This window comes from Vidua chalybeata, chromosome 4, assembly GCF_026979565.1.
Source record: "Vidua chalybeata isolate OUT-0048 chromosome 4, bVidCha1 merged haplotype, whole genome shotgun sequence".
Taxonomy (NCBI): Eukaryota; Metazoa; Chordata; class Aves; order Passeriformes; family Viduidae; genus Vidua; species Vidua chalybeata.
The window spans coordinates 15,028,069-15,045,255 of NC_071533.1; the positions used below are offsets into that span (position 1 = coordinate 15,028,069).

The window sequence follows — 17,187 nt, forward strand, 5'->3', positions numbered from 1 at the left end:
GGAAGCAGGAAGGATGCTGTGCCCTGTTAACCTCTACTGCACAGATGGAGCATCACATCCCTGCTTGAGCCTGCTTTGGGCATGGCTGGTGCTTGGAGTAGCCCGGCAGAACAGGAAATGTCCAGGCTCAGAAGGACTCCAGTTAAAATATTTCTGGTTTGTATTTTAATTGGGGAATGCTTCTCAGAACCAATTCTCATCTTTAGTCACTTCTCTTAGCTCCCGGGGTGGCATAAGAAGGCACCTGACCTTAAAGCCTTTACAGTCCTGGCATTGCCTTGTCCTGCATGAGGAGGAAAGTGGCTCTTCCTGGTGCCCCTGGCAGAAACCACAGTGGTTCTGTTGAACAGGTGATGGATAAAAAATCCAGGAGGTACACTCATGCAAAGTTTTAATTTAGCCCCATCGTTGTTGAGCTGACAGATGATGACAAAATGACAACCATGCCCTGAACTATTTCCAGTCCCATTGCAATTAAGAATGTTGCTCAGTCCAAAGGTGAAAACTGTGTTTGAATGCAGTGAAAGCCAAAAACATAGAAGGCTAAATTCACTGTATTCTGTGTGAATGCATTGCTGAATAATATTTAATGCTATTCCCTTATTCAGTCATGCAGTGGGAAAAGCATTTTTCTTCAGAGGATTACCTCTTGGCTTTGATTTCTCTTGCTGCTTGGATTTGAGTATGAATCATTCACCTCCCAGCACTTTGCCACTAAGCCTTTGCTGGGTTTCAAACATCCCCTGTCGAGGCTGTTCAGCTTTTTATAAATACTTATGTAAAATTAAACAAGAGGTCAGTGTAAGAACTAGTGACTGATGTGGAGCTGAGTGTATAGAATGCTATTCTGAGAAGGGGAAGATGTTGATGCTGTTGCATTTTTTTAATTGATTTTAAGCAGGCAGCCAGTAAATCTGAGCTCTTGTTGGTAAATGTGTGAACCATCAAACTGAAGTCATTAGTATTTTGTCTGAGAAAGTGACAGTAAATGCTTCATATGGAGTGGAACACTATTGCAAAAGACTGGAGAAATCACCCTGCATCTCCAGCAGTTAAAACATTGATCCAGGAGGTACAAACACAGTTAAATTCCCTTCAGGGAAAAGTAGGGGAAAGAATTGGACCTTAGTTTCCCACATCCTGATCCTAACCCCAGCCTGTTGTTTCCTCTGTTATAATTGCAAATGCCTCCAGAATGGTTTTGTTTGAACAAACCTGCAGTGAACTGAACATGAATTTGCAAATGACTGCTGTGTGTATGTGAGGAGCTCAGTAAGTGCTTTGACAGAAAAAGATCCAGCCTGCTCTCCTGAGCAGCTGAGATGTTTCTGCTAGGAGGATGGGAATGCTCTCAGGGCAGTTAGATCATGAGTGTTACAACAGGAATCTCCTAAAAATCTCAGCAGGATTTTTAGTCCTCAGTGCAGAACTGCACAGGTTTTGTTGTCATCAAAACTGAAACTGATAGGCCAATCAGACTTAGAGATGAGTGTTTTTATGAGCTTACCTATTGTGAATCTTTCACTTCTAGGTGACAGCATGATAATTTTTATCATCTGTGAAACTTGATTAATCAACTCCTGTGTGCAGTGGGCTATAGCCTGGAATGAATAGTAGATTCTTGAAAATGCTGCATCACTTCTTGTCTGGTGAAGGGGAGACATTTCTGCAGCCTTCGCCTCTACAAGTGCTCTTCCTCAGAATGAAAATCAGATATGATAGGGTGGTGTTTCTGGTCAGGGGCAGAGCTGAATGTCACTGCTGATGAGGAGACTGTATCTGGTCAAACTGAGCACTGATTCTGTAAGAGAAACCTTTAGAATAAATTCTAATTAAAAATACATTCCTAGAAACGGCTCCCTGACCTATTTGCCCCTTACAGTAAATTATTCTGCTTCTAGATTGATATTTGTGTTCTATTCAATTTGAGTTGATGCAGCTTTTCCACCATGCTCGACCACCACCTTTCCCACAGAGCAGTTCTTGCTGGTGCGTGGGCGAAGCGTTGTGTGCTAATCTGAAGAATGAGAGGGAATCCTCTGTGGTCTCTTGCAGGCTGTGCTTTCAAGTAGGTCTGTGTGGGCTGTGCTTGAGAGAGATGAATGTACACTCAATGGTAGAATGACTTTAGGAAAGGGGTTTCCCTTAAGCCTGGGGTGTAGGTTAAACCTTGATGTATATATACACAGGTACACTTTGGAGGTACACTCCAAACCACTTAGTTCTCATTTGATTCAGAGAGCCTTTATTTGAGACTGGGATGTCCTAACCTGGCAGTACAGAGACGGACGCCTTCCCTAAATATGGTGAGTAACATCTGCATTCATTGGAAATTTGTACTGGTTGGTCTCTTCCTAGCCTCAGAGTGAAATCGTGTGCCTCTTTTCCCTTCCTATCTACCAAAAAGACCTCAAATCCAAAACCTGATATTTTATTTTTTTCCTAAGTGGCTTTGTAATTTCTTCCTACTGTTTATATAAAATGACTATAGGAATGTTCTTTTATTTACTTTTCCTGAATAAAGTTGGACAATGAAGAGTACAGCAATAGTAAAAGATATTTTGCCATACATATTACTGACTATATGAAACAGTTATTTTGGGGTAAATTTAGTGGTACAAAGATTCAGTGAACCTATATTGGATTTGACCAAGTTTCCTCTTTTTTGGATAAGGTTTCTGCTGAGAAGTTTCATCTGTTCTGTGGAGTTTGGGATGTTCCCTGAGGTACTGAATTTCCCTGGAGCAGGCACAGGATTTCCTTAGGCAGTTCTATCATTAGGACATCTACTGCAAATTATTTTCTCTAATCCACACAGCATTTGAGAATGGGTTAGGTGATATTTTGCTTGCCTTGTGGATGTAAATTGGCATTAAAGCTGCACCTCAGAAGTTTTGATGCATCCTAACCTTGAGTAAGGAATACTTGGAGCTGCAGTCTTACAACTTCCATTTTCCAGGGCCTGTGTTGTTTGCTGCCAGAGGGCACATTCCTGTTTGTGCTGTGGCAGCTATAGGAGCTCTAGACTGTTCTACCTCCCTCCCAAAATGAAACAAAAGTTCTCATCTTCCCTTGGCTCAATTCTGGATCCTCAGGACATCGTGATATGCTGCTGGCACAGTCCCAAATTTCTGGCAGCAGCAGTACCACATACCCAGAAGTGTAGGAGTGCTGGAATGTGTGGAATGTAACATATGCTTCTGAGTTGTTTAGGACTGGTGTTCCTGCCAGCCAAAAAATGCCAGTGATTTTTTGCAACTGGCTTGTTGGATTGTTCCTACCTTTCTGTGGGCTCTGCTTTCTCCTTTGTTGGTTTGGATTTTTTTTTTGTTTTGTTTTTTTTTTTTTTTTTTTTTTTTTTTTTTGTGGGGTTTTTTTTTTGGTTTGATTTTTTTTTTTTTTTTTTTTTCTTTTTTTCTGTCCTGGGATTTTGAAGCTTGTTCGGAGGGCATGAATCTTACATAGAACAGTGCTGCATTCCTTTTCTAAATCAACTTGTTTTGTCTTCTTGCTGTTAAACTTCCCTTCTTTTTGGTGCATTGCTTTTTGTCGCTAGGGTTGCCAGTGCCTTTTTTTACGGACATGTGGCTCCTGTACTTGGAGCAATCTCCTTTCTGTTACTTTTTCATATCCTACCTCCTTATACTGCACAGGTTTGATTCCAAAGTCATGGAATTGATACTTCCTAACTTTTATCTCTTGGTTTGGATTGTACGAGAAAGTTTTGTCCTTTCCTGTCAGGACATCAGTTTCACTGCAGTGATATCTCTATTAAAAATTGTTCAGCGAAAACCCCACGTTTTGGGTGCTGTCAGTGAATATCATAGTTATCAATCTTGCTTTTATCCTGCAGCATTTTTCCTTTTCACTTCTGTATTTTATCTTTCTGAAAGCTTCCTCTCTGTGCTTTAGTAGTGAATAATAATAATAAAAAATCTTTTTTTTAACTGCATTATTTACAGTTGACATTTAACAAATAAGTACTTCCTTCCCAGCTTGCCCACGTCCAAATAATTTGTTGAGCAAATTACAATTGGACAGAGATAATGAGAAAATAGCAATGCTAAGAGCTTTATTTTATCAAAATATTATATAGTTTTTTAAAACAATAATTTGTATTCTATTAGCAATTTGCTTCCACAGAAATTGTGTACAGTAAGTGTGCTCAAAGTATCATGGATTTGTACCCAGACCTCTATGCACTACTTGGCTTTAGCTGAACTGAACATTTGCCATGAAGACAAGATTTCTTCTAAATGTATTAAAAATGAGGAGTCTCATTTTTAACAGGAGAAATACTGAGGGTGTTTTGAGGTAGGCTGTGTGTCTTTGATGGCTTGGTGAGATGATATTTGCAACTTCCTCTGGTCACTTCTTTTGCATGTTGGAAGTGTGGTCATGATATTTTTGGCACTGAGTTCGTGTTTTGTGGCCATTCAAATGAGTCTGTGTGCTTTAAACTCACTTATGCAGATGCCTGTGTCGAGTGGCTGACATGGTGAGCCAAATATAAATATGTAAAATGTATGTCACCTGAGGCTGAGCACGACTGTGTTGGCTTTTTGGTGGCATTTGTGCAACTGATTTCAACTTGAAGCAGGCATTTATGCTCATTGGGGAATAATTTTCTGATTTTCAGATCTTCTTGAGATCTTCAGTTCAAAGATGCTTAGAAATTTGCTGATTGGCAAAGGGAGAAGCATGCCTGCAAATTCGTTTTGTCTAAGTTCCAATTCAAGAAACAAGTGTTGTATTGATTTTGTATAAGGTCCTGTTGTGTAAAGCAGTGTTTTGCTTTAAAGCCACTGACACAAATTTGTGTATGTCAAGAGCAGCATTTTCACAAACATAGTATGGGGGAGCATAAACCCACACTGCTTATCAAGTTGTGGATATCACAGCTCCATGGGAGGACATTTGGGAATTAAGTTCTTTGCAGGGATTGCTGCTCAAAATCTACTGTTACCTTAATCAAGGAGAATTGTACTTAATATTGAGATCAGCTTAAGGTATTCAGCATTAAATCTTCCTGCATCACACAGGGCAGCTACCAGTTTCATTTTGTCCAAATTAAATTAGGCAAGACAGAGCTGAGGAAACTACCTACTCTTTATTTTTGACTAAAATCAAGATTTGGAATGAAAATTTTGGTTAGAAGCTGTCTTATATTGAAGTCTCAGCACTTTATCACGAAATAACAGGGGGAGGAGACAATTGGCAGATCTTGCTGTGTTTGTGGCTTTTTCTAGCCAGCATTTGTGTGTATGAAGCTGCATTTTCAGCAAAGGGCAGACAGACATGCAGGGTAATGGCTGGTTCAGGTGCTATTCTGAGAAACAAACTTGGGAATATCTAGGTAGGGGGAGTTGGCAGAAATGTTGGCAGAAATTTGATTTTTTCATGCCAAAAAAGTCTAGAAGGCTTTATTCCTGTTTTAGATTATTTTCAATGAGTGTTGTTTAGGCTCTCTTTCATCAAATGCTCTTTTATTTCTCTGGTTGTTCTTCCATTTTGAAGAAATGTTTACTGTAATAATGCATTTCTCCCTCCCACTCCTCCTACATGAGAGCCACACACAAATAATGTGTAACCTGCTGGCTTGTTTATCAACAGCACTGGTGATGGTGTTTGTTCCACTTAGTTTTGGAGCTGTTTTGCAATACGGGTAATGCTTAAATGAGGTAAGTTTACTCAGCATGGCTGTGACAGGCCCTGCAGCTTTCACAACAGAAAAATGTGTATTACTGGAAAGGTTACGTATGAGTGGGTTTATTCCTTGTGTGAATTTTGTTAGCATGTACTTTAACTTATTTGGCATATTGTTTCTTTTCAGTTCTCTCTACTGGGATAATGTCTGGCAATGGTGGTGATCTGTAAAATGGAACCACTGAGTTGATCTAGACAGGAAAACCAAACCAAACATCTCCTTTCCCCTTTTTTTCACTTTTAGTCTGGCTCATCTCTGGCATTCATTTTATATTGCATTTCTACAAAATATTGCTTTGGTACAAATTAAATAAAAGTGAATTACTGAGCAAGTTTGGGTAAAATGAGCAAAGGTTTGGAAACATCAGATGCTCTTAAGCTAGAATTAGACTTGGGGAAAGAAGAAGAGAATGGGGCAAGAGCAGTGCAGGATTTAACATTTACAGTAAGGATGTTTGTGAAAAGCACTTTGGAAAATATTTTGAAACACCACTGTGAGAAGTGCCTCTCTGGTTGTAATCAATTTTACAGTTAAGATTTCATTAGAATTAGTGAGTCTCATTGTTTTTCTTGAACAATGTAATTTTTTTCATCCCCAAATATGTTTTTTCTATGTGGGAAACTTGTTTGTAATGCAAATTAATACTCCAGCCAAAAAAGTGCCTTTTTGACCTATTCTGGGTGTATCTCCAAAATACTTAGGGCTTGGAGCCGTGATAAATTTGGTGGGTGAGCACCAAGGAAATTCAGCACACTTTTTAACAAACATTTCCAATTATTGCAAAACCCCATAAATCTGTGAGCAGGACTGATTCTGCTTTACTTCAGGGTGTTCCTATTCTTAAAAGCCTTGACAGAAAGCAGAAAATTTATGTCATTCTGGGCAATCCTTTACATGACCATTACAACCCTCTTTTTTACAGAGCCTTAATTCTTTGAAGTAGCTGAATTTTATCCATCTAGGCTTCAGTCTGCCAGATCTAATAAAAACCTACAGCATTACACTGCATATTATGGTTGTAAAAACTTCTGGTTGTCCTAATAACAAACAGTTGCATGGGGCACAGCGGCTGGGTTGCATCTCTTTCGTTCAGTTTCTCAAGCAGAGATTTGGACTTTAGCTGCAAAATCTGCATATGACTAAGAGTCAAGAGACCTGCACAACATCCCCCACCCCAGCAGTGTGAGCAGCAGGGCTTCTGGAGAAATGCATGTTTATACTGCCTGGGTGTGCAGCTGGGCCACACAGGGATGTGGGACTTGTCAGCTTTTAGTAGCTTTTTCTGTGTTTCCCTGGCTCAGTGGAGCAGGGACACAGAAAACCCAGAGTGTCCTCACTGCAGCCCCAGAGAGCTCCCCAGCAGGGCCCCCAAATCTGGCTCACACTGCAGAACCAGGAAATAACACAGAAACTAAATAAATATATTTTTGTTCATTCACCACTACTTTTTTCCTGTCCAGTTTTTCAGCATGCTGCTTGCTTCTTACATGAGTCTTACCAACATAGGTGACATATTTTCAGTAACTTTTAACCTGCATCTTTTTAATGTGGGCTGAAATACTGTGCTCAGCTTGGCAAATACATCTGAAACTGGTAAAAGGTTAAAGCTCAGTGGGAAAAATTAGAGCTGGAGTAGCAGTCTGAATTCTGTGGTGCTCTGGGTCAGTTTTAGTTTTTTTTCATTCTGCTTCCTTTTGTCATTTTGGTAGGGTTTTTTTGTTTGTTTGGGTTTTTTTTGGTTTTTTTTTTTGGTTTTTTTTTTTTTTTATTTTTGTTTTGGGTTTTTGTTGGTTTTTTTTTTTTTTTTTTTTTTTTTTTTTTTTTTTTTTGGGTTGTTGTTGTTGTTTCAGTGGCAGTAGAGTGTTCATTCCAGGTCAATATTTTTCAAATTTTATATTTAGTCAGACACATACAGGCCAAGTTCAGGCACTCCAAAATAAGGCTTAGTCCTCACTAGTCCCCAGTGTCTGCTGCTCCCGTTGAAATCAATCAAATGCATCTTTCCATACTTCAATGTGATTGTGTTATGATTAAACAGACACTCATAAAACTCAGACAAACTGGAATCAGGTTTCACATGAATCTCAAATGACCTTTTTTTCTTAATAGGATCCTTGTAATTAGTGATTACCAGATGCATTTAGAATGTGTGAAATGCCTGCAGGAAGTGGAATTAAGAAGGGTGGGGGATGCCAAACACCTCAGATCTTCTGCTGACAACCTTTCATTTTAAATTTCTGCCCTGCACATAGATGAAGCAGCATGGTTTCTATAAAATGTTCAGCTGTGGTTTTACATTAAGTTGATGTTACCAATAGAGTGACTTGTAATTGAAAACTGATTTGCCTATAAATAGCAGGTTTAACTCTGGATGGCTCCCCTCTTCATTTCAGTGGTCACCTTGCTGTCCTTAAGATAGATCTTATAAAACATGTCAATTTTCAGTTCTAGCAACTACCATAATGATATTGTTTGATCAAAAGAGAAGAATAAGGCTTCTGGGCTCCTTTTCTGATGAACTAGAGGTGTCTGAGGAAACATACCCAGGGCTGTCACCAGCCTGCAGCACAGGAGCAGAATGGTTCCTCTGGATGAGGTTGATGATGTTGGCTCACTCTTTGTACAATGTCTTCTTCCACTTGAGATGGAGAGGTGGTGCTTGCTTTTTTCATGTTTGGAGTTCTAATTCAAAATCTCCAGTTTCAAGGGATTATCTTAATATGGACTGCTTACTGTTACCCTGTAGCAGCCCTTTTCTCTGGGAGCTTGGTTTGGGATTTTTTGTCTCCATTCTCTTTGGAAATGTGGTGCTGGAGAGTAACTTGCCTGACCAGAGGGAAGCTTGTTAGGAGCTTGTAGAGTGCTTGAACTACACACTCATGCTCAATAACTTACATGTGGCTCATTTTCTCTCCAAGTGATTTAGATCAGTCATTACTCAAATTCTCTTAATTTTGGAGCAGTAGTTTTACTGGGCACTTCATGAAGCATAGGAATTTTTTGGACAATGTAAGGACACACTTGAATTCTAGAGTATGAAAAATAATTGATTATTTTAGGATGATTAATAAAAGCCCTTTTTGCAACCCTACTAATGTTCCTGCAACAGCTCACAGCTTTGTTCCTTGGGTAGATTTTTGTCACGGCAGCCAGAAATTGTTGTTGCTCCTGCCCTTGCAGAACTGTCCCTGACACAGTGGTGGACTTAACAGAGGATAGTGCTGGGAGGGAGGAAGTAGATTCCTGGCTTGCTTGTCAACCATTTGTAGTTTATGAGGAATAAAATAGAAATACAAGACACTGTTATCTGTTCTCACTGTAATTAGTTACTTAACTTTTTCCTCTTAGATTGTTGATATTTTTACTTCCCTTTAAAAACTCCTTTTTTTTCCTTCCCTGTTCCTGTTAGATTCACTGTGAGGAGTTCAAAATGAAGAAGAAAGATAGAGAGGATTGCATGGAGCTGTGCCCCCATCAGTGTGTTGAGATGGAAAGGTACTGTGTTAATGTTACATGGTAAAACTCCTTTGTTAAAAATTTTTTGGGCACCTGCAGTTTCACAAGTAGTATTAGTTCTACTGATAACACTGAGAGTATTAAGTATGATGCAGTGAGTGTCTTCTACCTTTCAGCTGGGACTGCCTGGCAGCCACCACAGGCAAGGAGCTGACCTGACTTCAAGAGCTGGTTATGCCCTCTCAGCTACTGTATGTTACATTTCCTGGCTGCATTTCCAAATGCTTTTCATCTGCCTGTCCTGGTCGTGCTGTTAGTAGATCACTGCAAATACCTCAGCTCTGTGTGGTAGACACGGACTCGAATCATGGGCTTGTTTTCCTCCAAAGGCTCAGCCCAGCTGTGAGCCCAGCTCAGCAGGGCATTGGTGAAGCATCCCCATCCTGCCCCAGGCTGAAGTAGGAAGCAGAATGGGCTGCTTGTAGTGATGCCTGATTTGAAAAGAGAGTACTGGTGTCAAGTACCAGTTAAAAATGTCAGCTTTGTGCAATTGCACTGCATCAGAGTCACAGCTTTCCAGAGGAACGAGCACATGTAGGATGTGAACAGACTTGTGGGGCTCCAGCTGAAGCTGCAGGGCAAGCAGCCAGTCCAGAAGGGGCTGTGGAAGGGACATCATTCCAAAAAGGCACATACTGAGGCCAGAAAAGGGTCCTGAAAGGGGCACAAGCTTTTCTAGGCATTGATCTCCACAGAAGAAGAGTGAGCACTCGAAAAACATCTAGATTTGCCTCCCTTTGTCCTTTTAGCTTTCAGTTCTTTCAACATGTTTCTGCCACCTCCCCACAGCATTCTGCATGTGTGCCTTTCAGTAGGGGAGTTCATCTGCTCAGACAGCACGTGCTGCGTGGTGGCTCTGCTTGGCCAAGCTTTCCAGCTGATTGATTTTCATGGCAAAAAATCAATTCCCTTTCCACTGGTGATCCACACACAGCTATGTGAGGCCTTGGGGATGAGTCTGGGCAACAGTGCCCCACTTGCTGCCTCTCCAGGGAGACAGTTGTCTGCAACTCACTCATGGCTCATTTGAAGCCTGAGAAAGTTGGTGGAAATAATTTAATTTGCTTTCCTGAGGTTTGAAGGCCGCCCAAATGCTGTCCATCATGAGGACAGTCAATATCTTGGTAGTATAATTAAGTGGAAGGTACAAGTGAAAGGGGGATGATGCTCTTTCCCTGACATACAGGCTGTATAGAGTATATGAGTGAGGCAGCAGCATGGAAACTTCCCAAGGGACAGGAATATCCAGGCATAGAGGGAATAAGTAACATAAGTTAATAACATCATAAGTATAATAACATACATAAGTAACATCATTTAATGCAAACCAACAGCCATGGTCTTCTTGCATGTTGCAAATTTCCTGAGGGGAGTAGTCAAACACTGAGAGACACTGAGTGCCTGTATATCAGTAGCTTTCCTTCTCCTCACTGAGCTGGGATGGATTATAGGTGCTGCTTCACTTAATCACTGGGCCCCCCATTTTGGGCTTTTTTTTTTTTTTTTTGGCTTGTTTTCAGAAGAAACCAGATGTTTCCATTAAGAACATGCCCCCTTTTGTTGTCATTTGTGTAATTCTTAAAATTAAGCAAAAGTATTAAGGAATAATTGTTTCTGCTCACATTAACAGCACACAGCTTCTCCAGATGTGGCATTTGACAGCCCAACAGCTGCTGCCTATTAAATGTGCGTTAAAAGGCCCATTCCTTTGTCATAATGGGAACAGAAGTGTAGGGACATTTATGGGGTGAGAGGCAGATGTTGTAGCTACATCAGATTTGAGGGAAAGTTTTAAGTGGTTTCTCTGCTATGGTCACAGTGCATGTTTTAACCCCTATCATACACCTTATGGAGCTCTCTTCTTGGCACTGGGGTGAGATTATTCGTAATCCCACACTGACTTGCAGGACATCTCACTCTGAAGACAGAGCAGTTCTGTCAGGTAAATCTCAGCTGATGCTTGGTTGGCTTTCCAGCTATGCTCTTGAAATACTGGATAAATTTTTGGGGGTGAAACTAAGGTTAAAATATTCAGCTAAAAACAATTTGAAATAATGTGTTGCCTTCCCCCCGCCCCAACCTCTCTTTTTAAATATGTACTCATAATCATCAAAGGCAGGTGTTCTTTTTGTGTTTGTCCCAGCACAGTATGTTTTATGCCCAATAAACTATTTTTTATGGTGGTACATATGAGGTGGAACATGGAACAAGTGGAGCACAATTTCAAAAGTTATGGCTCAAATTCCCAAGCCTAAACTTTGAGTGGAGTGTTGAGTACTGGAATAGCACCACTGGTCCTTAGGGAGCTGCACCACTTTTTAACTATTTTCTATCAGCTTAGAGTCTGCTAAACTTCTAAGAGCTTACGGGGCTGCACAATTTTCTTTCAGTAACGAAAGTCTTTCTGTTTTCTTGGCAAAATTTTCTTCTTCCTATTGCTTATTGGACTGGAAATTCTTTGCTGTTTTTTAGTCTTAATTGGAAAAGATTTGAATATAAAAATTCCAATATATTTGCATGAAAAAAATCGAAGAATTCTACAAAACTGAATTAAAAGAGAGCAAAAGTTCTGCAAAATTACATGGAACATATGAGAATAGGCTTGTTCTACAGATAAATGGTCACTTTTAAGAATTATATCCCTATTTTTATTCCTATTTTAAGTCTATTTCTAGAGCAAGTTAGATTAAATATTCCATAAGTCAATCTGATTCTCCCTCTTACTCTACAGACCTTTTTCTGACATGAATTCTATTATCATAAATAAGGGAAATATTAGCTGAAACAATTTGTCTTGAAATTTGCCACATTTTTAATTTATCTGACTAGTTCTTTCTCTATAGTTCAAATGCAGAAATTTCTTTTTTTTCCTTTAATTTATTTCCTAGGCTTGGCCAAGCAAGAATCCTGTATCCCAAATGCCCACCCAAGGGGATGAAGCACATGTTTTACCATTAAGCTCTGGAATTCATTTCCCATCAAAATATGACTCCATGGTGTTGGTGTCTGGCTGTAAATCCTGGCTTAAAACCTTTTTTCACAATTGTTTATGGTGTGTATTTGTGCTTTCACCACCACAAGAGAATGACCCCAGCACACCAGCCTTGAAATTAATATTTAAAATATAATTATATGGCTTTGGTATTAGTATTGTGCAATAAATGCCTCGGGACATCTTGTAGGTTTGTCCATTGTTGCCATATAACTGCTATGAGTAAGGAATAATGCCAGTTTCAAGCAAAAACAGGGAAAGCCAAGAGATGCAAAACTGGGACTCTTATGGAGCTTCTACCTTCTTATTTGAGGAAATTCTGTTTTTCAGCCTTCATTCTATGCTGAAAGAACCCAAAGCATGGAGTTGATCATGTTCTGTTTCTCTGCTTAAAAATAGAGTTGCTGTAAAAAGTATGCAACCATTTATAAACAATCAATCATTATTACTTTGAGCATTATACTATTACAAATAATATCAAAAATTAAAAATAGGCCAGTGGAGCTTAGAAACTGAAGTGGTGCAAAGGTGCTATATGTAGTTTTTCTATCTTTATATACTTTACAAAGTATACTTTAGAAAGCTTTAGCACATAGAAGGGATATACTTGGTCTTGTATGAACACAGAAAAATGCTTTTAATATTTTCTGAAAAATTTTAATGGTGCAGAGGTGTACCTGTGAACTCCAGGAAACCAAAAACAGTTTTGAAAACTCTTCTGTGCAGGATCTGAATGCTGTGTGCCCTCTAGAGCTCTCTGGGAGAAGCTCTGGTAGTCAGCTTGTCTTGGTCTGGGGTAGCTCCTCATCACGAGTCCCTTGATGTATTCAAGCACTCAGAGCATCTGTGTGCTCTGAAAGTACAGATTGTAAATCAGATCTACACAGCAGATCTGATTAATATTCTAGCCACTGTAAATGTGTCCTTCTGATTATCAGAGTGGTTGATAATAAAATGCTGATAAACACACTAATAGTTTCTCAGTCTAAAAATGAAGTAACTTTGACTTTCATTATAGTCTTCAAACACAGAGCAGAAATTGGTTTGTAGAGGTCTGAGCCTTTTGTAGTTCTCTTTCTTTTACCCAGGCACATCTGGGTCCTGCTCTTGCCCAGGTAAGTGCAGAAAGAATAATTTAGGGAGTGACAAGGGTTAGGAACAGCCAGAGGTGAATATCATTTACAGCTACCTCAAACTGTGGTGAGCAGAGGAATGAACACTTCCTGGCTGAAAAAAAAATATATTAAAAGCCAACCCCCCATGCTTTTGGGGTATTTCTCAGCCTGGTTCATGCTCTGACCTCAGGAGGTTGTGGTCACACATCTCCACTTGCGGTGGCTGAACCAGCAGCAGAGCTGAGTGCAGCCTGCCTAAGTATTTGCTGCTGCACTCCTGCCAGATTGCTGCTCATCTTTTACTGTCCCCAGGGCTGCACCGGGCATTGTTACTTTATTCTGAGTATTTTTTTTTCTTAGGCTTCGCTGCTTCATTTGGCTTAAAAGAGTTTAAAAGCACTGGCTACTCTGCCCGAGCTGCGGAGTAGATTGTGCTGGCAGCTGGGGCTGGTAAATTGCAGCAGCGAGCGGCTGCTTCCGTGCTGTGGCTTTTCAGTTCTTCTGAGCAGCCTCAGAAGCTGCGAGGGCTCTGCTGCACAAAGCTGTCTCAGGAACTGGAGTCCAAATGGGCTGAAAGTGCTGTTTTCCAGGGAAGTGCACTTGAGGGTGCAAAGTGCCTGTTCTGGCTACTACCTGAGGTGTGGAAACCTCAGCACAGAATTGCTTAGAAAAAGTACCCCTTGCCCTGGCTTATCTAGGATTTTGCAACATTTAGCCAGACAGAGAAGGCTGGATTTCTTTCGCAAGGTTCATTACTTTCCTCCTGCAGTTTTCTCCTTGAGCTGTCACGTGGTGTCCATGCTGCTGCTGGAGCTCGCCTGCCACCCACGCACAGCTGAGCCTTTAGAACCTGCCACCAGCCCTCAGAGCAGCTGCAGCCTCCTGTACTACTGTGGAGTTCATGAAAATGTGCCTTGGGAAGGTCTTGCTTTTAATCCTCAGGGCCATGAAAGTACAGCTTATCTAACTACCAACAGCAAGTGAAAAAAACAAAAACCCTCTAGAATTTTACTACCCCTTATTTGCTACTCTTGGTATTTTATTTCCTCTCAGAAATTATTTTGTATCCATGCTTAGTGAAAATACATTTCTGCTACAGTCTCTGTGTTTTAAATATGGAGCATTAAATGAATCATTCTATGCTATCAGCATGAAATTCACCACACTTATTTACCCTTACAATTAAGATCGATGGGTTTGTGTATCAGGTAATTTTGTCAATTTCACTTCAAGAGTTTCCTTAGAACCTGCGGTTCAATCCCTGAGGATTGCCTGTCTAAACTTCAGGAAGTATAATCGACAAACTCCTACAGCTTTCAGTTTTTCTGGTGGTTCAAATAAAGAATTCTGTATTTTCTGTCGAAATCAAGAAGTAATCTTGCTGTAACAGGTTGGTGATTTTTTTAAGCCTTGCAGTTTGCTTTCTGGTCACTCATTAACTATATTTAGAATTGGTTTAAGTTGATTAGGCAATGAAGTCTAAGCTTGCAAAAGAGATTAATCTTTCTTGATAACTTGGGTTCATCTAGGAGATTTAGGGGCTCATGTTAATTATTTCAGTTAATTATCTGGAAGTCACATTCCACCATTACAGTGTGTCAAGTGAATTAGCCCTAGTTGCAAGTTTGTTCTGTGAATTTGGAACAAGCCCTTATGTGCACCCAAGTCCTGTATATCCTTAGGAGAGAGATTGAAAGAAAAGAATTTTCCCACCAGAAAAATATAATTTTAAATGTTCTCAGCAGATCAATTTTTTTACAAGATACGAATGTTTTTAAAAGGAACCTTTAAGGGAAAAAAAAATTTGAAAATGCATGTCAGGTGTCTGCTATTAAGTGTTAGAGAAAACAAAATGTGCCTTCAAAAGACTTTTTGAACTGAGCACCTAGTTTTGCAGTTCTAAACATATTCAACTCTTCTGATTGGATTTTTGCTGAAGCTGAATTTAAAACCCTTGAAACTGTGAGTGGGTGAGGTTGAGGGCATATGGCAGTCTTCATATAATTCCCAAAAGGATCGATTTGGATTTTGTAGGTGAAAAGTGGTAAAATTCATAAAGGCTTCTTCTGTAAGTATTTTAAGTGAATTTCTGCCACAAAGCACTTGGAGATTGTGTGTCACTGCCCTGGTGCTCTCTGCTTGTGCTACCGGGAAGGAAGGGAGCCAGAGCCTGGTGCAGGACCAGATCTGCGTTCTCACATTCAGAAGAAAGCCTCAAGTTCTGGTGTAAAGTTTAATATTGCTTTTTCTTCTTAAGCAGGTGTGAAAGTAAAGAGCTGGATGTTGAAATAAGGAACCTGATAGGGAAGAGCAACACTTTGGAGTCGTGTGAAGACCCCAAACCTCTTGCCCAAGAGAGGCTGAGCCCCCAGAGAACTTTGTGTTCCCTTAAGGTAATCACAGTGTGCTTTTGCAATGTTTATCTGCCAAGAAAGAATGTTCAGGGGATGTTCTCTGTGGGACTTGACTATACAGGAAATTTTAGGATTTCTCAAATGATGCAATGAACTTGCTACACATTTTTTTCCCTGATATAGCTACTTTCTGGTATGAGGAAGAGTGGCTGAGAAGGTACATTTTATAGCACTTTAAAAGGTCAGCTAAACCCACTGATTATTATCCTAAGTGTGAAACCCTGTAGCCAGATGTACCTTTTGGATAACACAGATCCTTGGAACTGTGTAACCACCAAAACACAGTGATTTTTGATGCATTTGGAAGTTCTGATTTAACTGGGAATGAGCAGAGGTGTGGGACACAAAGACCTGTGGAAGTGTTGGAAAGGCTTTCAGATGAATAGGAAGAAAGGAGAAGGAAAATCATGATGATTCAAACTCAAACTTCTGTGGTATTGCAAACAGAAAATCATAAGCCACCTGCAAAGGCGATTGTCTTTGCCTGCAGTGAAGCAGTGGTTAACAAACCTGACAGAAACTTGTTCTGGGTTTCCCTCTCAGTTTCACTCTTCTCCTCTGAAATAGCGAGAATAGAAGGAATTTCCCCGTTTCCCACAAACTAGGAACAGAAGGAGGGAGGGGTGCAGAGGAGAAGAGTGATTAAACCATGAATGATCCACTTGCAAGGGATGACACTCTTACCTGTGTGACTCCAGCACGGGATGGGGAAATGAAAACTCTCAAGGCTGCACGCCAAGGCACGATGCAGGAAATTGGTGAGTAGGTAAAAGGGAGATGACTCTCTTCTACGAAATCCGAAATTACACACAACTCCTTTCACATGCAAACCGCCATCTCCAGAATGACTCATGACCTCGGGGCACGAAGCTGAGCCGAGCCTAAAGAGACACCGCAGGGTCAGACCAGTGGAATTAGAAAAGGTGAGAGGGAGGGATGGGGATTCCCAGAGGCAGGGGAGAAACAAGCGTGGTGAAGCACAAGTCAGTGCAGAACCAAACTGTGAAATTACAAGCCACAAATGATCCATGGAAACACCGAGTTCCACTTGTTAGCCTCTCAACAGCAGAAGGAGACATAAGAAAGGATTTGGGGGATATGGGGAATGTGAGGAGGAAAGAGAAAGGATGTGCTCACCTGGACCCTTTCTGAAGGATGCTGCAATGCTTCACACGGGAGACCATGGCAGTATTTAATCTGTGGTGCATTTATAGCACTTCTTGCCTGTAAAATGTGTGTGTGTGATTTTCAGAGCTTAAGAGGTGCACTTCAGGATATTTCTGCACTAGACACATGCTGGCTGGTTTTTATTTATACTTCTAAGTCAAGCAACTTTTCATTTGGCTGGTTATTGAGCTGGGCTTCAAGTGAGTAACAGCTTGACAGTCCTGTTGAGCTTCAACAACCTCAGTGTAAGGTGCTAGGAGTACCTATCTTGGATTG

The 17,187-nt window shown here is 40.5% G+C and overlaps 1 protein-coding gene across 3 annotated transcripts in view; it reads left to right on the plus strand.

Annotated features, from left to right (window-relative positions):
- Window positions 1–17,187, plus strand: part of TNIP3 (TNFAIP3 interacting protein 3) — a 60,004-nt gene that overhangs the window by 14,752 nt on the left and 28,065 nt on the right. For 2 of the 3 annotated variants that reach the window (XM_053941064.1, XM_053941066.1), the window contains 2 exons: window positions 9,117–9,202; window positions 15,591–15,723. In XM_053941064.1, the coding sequence (XP_053797039.1) occupies window positions 9,117–9,202; window positions 15,591–15,723 (219 nt within the window). Of the gene's footprint in view, window positions 1–2,239; window positions 2,307–9,116; window positions 9,203–15,590; window positions 15,724–17,187 lie in introns of those variants that run through there. The other variant, XM_053941065.1, reaches the window with a different exon arrangement.